Below are 2,986 nucleotides of genomic sequence, written 5' to 3' on the forward strand. Positions count from 1 at the left end.
GTGTGTGTGTGTGTGTGTGTGTGTGTGTGTGTGTGTGTGTGTGTGTGTTTGCGTAGGCCTATGTTTGTATGTGCGCACGCGCTGATCGGGGGGGGGAGCAGGAGGAGGGAGGGAGAGAGAGAGAGAGAGAGAGAGAGAGAGAGAGAGAGAGAGAGAGAGAGAGAGAGAGAGAGAGAGAGAGAGTGTGCTTGAACATGTGTATTGTGTGGCTTGTGCAAGTGTGCGTGTTTAGTATAGGCCTATATGCGTGTATGTGTGTGGGCCCGATGTTTGTGTGTGTGTTTGTGTGTGTAGGCCTATATATATGTGTGAGTGTGCATGTGTGTGTTTGTGAGTGTGTTTGTGTGCGCACTCTGAGCGATTTTTTAGGGTGGGGGAAAGAGAGAGAGAGAGAGAGAGAGAGAGAGAGAGAGAGAGAGAGAGAGAGAGAGAGAGAGAGAGAGAGAGAGAGAGAGAGAGAGAGAGAGAGAGAGAGAAGAGGAGGGAGGAAGAGAGCAAGTAAGAGAGAGAGAGAGAAGAGGAGGGAGAAAGAGAGCAAGTAAGAGAGGGAGAGAGAAATTGAAAGAGAGAGAGAGAGAGAGAGAGAGAGAGAGAGAGAGAGAGAGAGAGAGAGAGAGAGAGAGAGAGAGATTGCCTGTGCTTGAACATGTGTTGGCCTACAAGTACGTGTTTAGTAGGCCTATGTGTGTACGAGTGTGGAACCGATGTGTGTGTTTGTGTATGTGTGTGTGTTTGTGTGCATGTGTATGTCTTTGTGTGTGTGTGTGTGTGTGTGTGTGTGTGTGTGTGTGTGTGTGTGTGTGTGTGTGTGTGTGTGTATCAAAAGTTGTGAATAAACTTAAACTGCTGTTGCAGTCAATTTCGAGGACAGTCAGGTTTTTGTAGTGTATAGTAAATTTGTTCTGTTTCCTAATGGCTTGGCCTTTAACCCATAAAGAATGATATTATCACCTGATTATTTTGTGTTTCTAGATCTCTCCATTTCATATTTACTCGACAAGGAAATCTTTAGTTAGTTGGTGGAATAACTTATATAAGATTTTTCGTACCGTTGAAAGTTAAATTTTGACATACACCACAACCAACAAAGGTGTCAAAAGAGTGGTAAATCTTTTGATAGATTCTTATTTTCCAGATGAAGAGAGATGATGAGATAACACAATAATACGCTATACCTAATCATTTCATCTTTCATTCTCTGTGCAAGAAATGCTCGTCCTTGTAAAAAAATACCAAAAGGAGAGATAAACAAACCAGCCATCTTAGAAAAAAAAGCTAAAAATAGATAGATAGATAGATTGATAGATAGATAGATAGATAGATAGATAGATAGATAGATAGATAGATAGATAGATAGATAGATAGATAGATAGATAGATAGATAGATAGATAGATAGATAGATAGATAGATAGATAGATAGATAGATAGATAGATAGATAGATAGATAGATAGACAGATAGATAGATAAACAGTTTTAAAAGCTTGAAAAAGTGGGGAAATCAATTTGATTCACAGACAAGGAAGGGAAAGATTAAGTCAATCTGAAAATGAAGTTTTTTAGATTTTTAAAAATTTATTGGGCACATATACATCACATCAAGATCACAAACACAGTCCTAAATAAAGAAAGACTAACTAACTACAACTTTTTATTATATTTGTGTTCTCTCTCTCTCTCTCTCTCTCTCTCTCTCTCTCTCTCTCTCTCTCTCTCTTGGGTCTGCTATGATTCAGAACAGTATTACGACATTGTCTTCAGTTTATCAAAGGCGTTGTATAAAGCTTCAAACTAGAACTTAATAGTGAGAAGTCAAGACGTGCGAAGATTAAGACTGCCTTCTAACTATCTTTAGAACGCCACAGCCGGGAACCAAACGTCTTAGAGAAAACAGGACAGGTCCGGGTGCAGCTCCAGGGCCTCAGTGAGGAACTTGTCCAGGGTCCATCTCATGTCGGGGTCCGGAAGAAGAAGGTTCCTCAACAAGGCAGCGTACTGTGGGGGAATGTTGTCTAGGTGATCCAAAGGCTTGTTCTTGACTGGACACAGACCAGACAGTACCTGCCACATGCTGACAGCCAGGCTGTAGGTGTCCAGTTGGAATGTACAGAGCTGACCATCCTCCTTGTCCGCCTCGGGTCCCCGGAAACCAGGTGCAGCTGTCCACGTGTCCACCTTGTCACATCCCTCAGAGAGTAGACACGCAGCGCCAAAGTCAGAGATGAAGGCGACGTCACGGGTATTGAGGAGGATGTTCTCTGGCCTCAAGTTCTGATGATAAATATTTTTCTTGTGAAGGCTTCGGAGAGACACCGCCGCCTAGGGGAGGCAAAGGAAAGGGAGATTTTGTTAGTGTTTGATTTTCCTTTTCTAATGAGTAATATCCGTATCTAACACCGGGAAATCATGTAAGAGACGAGAAGTTACAATTGATCGATAAAAATAAATAGACCGGTAAATATAGGTAGACAGGGACGTTAAGATCTTGACAAATAAGACTCATGCTAAAATGCCTTTTGATGAAGAAAATCTTTTTTTTAATTTTTTTTTTATTATTGGACACTTTTAACTTCTAAATTGAATCAAACACATTATAACAATATCCATGATGAGATTTGAACTCGCTGCTAAAACTTTAAACTTCAACGCATTATGACCTCTAGAGAAAGAGAGGTAGAGAGAGAAACAGAGAGAGAGAAACACAGAGTGAGAGAGAGAGAGAGAGGGAGAGAGAGAGAGAGAGAAGAGAGAGAGAGAGAAAGAGAGAGAACGAGAGAGAGACACAGAGAGAGAGAGAGAGAGAGAGAGAGAGAGAGAGAGAGAGAGAGAGAGAGAGAGAGAGAGAGAGAATTATGAGAAGGACAAGTACTTGCTGACAACCCTTTTGTCTCTAGAGAGGGGGGGGGGGGGGTGAGTAAGATAATAGGACACTTTATGACATAATTGACGGAGTAAAACTTTAAAAAAGAGCAGGGGCTAAAAATGGG

The 2,986-nt window shown here is 41.5% G+C and overlaps 1 protein-coding gene across 1 annotated transcript in view; it reads right to left on the reverse strand.

The window, feature by feature from the left end:
• Positions 1-1,554: 1,554 nt before the first annotated feature.
• LOC106012941 (CBL-interacting serine/threonine-protein kinase 24-like) overlaps positions 1,555-2,986 on the reverse strand; it is a 3,487-nt gene continuing 2,055 nt past the window's right edge. The window contains exon 2 of the mRNA XM_013087334.2: positions 1,555-2,318. Within this exon, the coding sequence (XP_012942788.1) occupies positions 1,881-2,318 (438 nt within the window). The 3' untranslated portion in view covers positions 1,555-1,880. The remainder of the gene's footprint in view (positions 2,319-2,986) is intronic.

The sequence above is a fragment of the Aplysia californica genome, unplaced genomic scaffold (assembly GCF_000002075.1).
Source record: "Aplysia californica isolate F4 #8 unplaced genomic scaffold, AplCal3.0 scaffold00575, whole genome shotgun sequence".
In the NCBI taxonomy this organism is placed as follows: Eukaryota; Metazoa; Mollusca; class Gastropoda; order Aplysiida; family Aplysiidae; genus Aplysia; species Aplysia californica.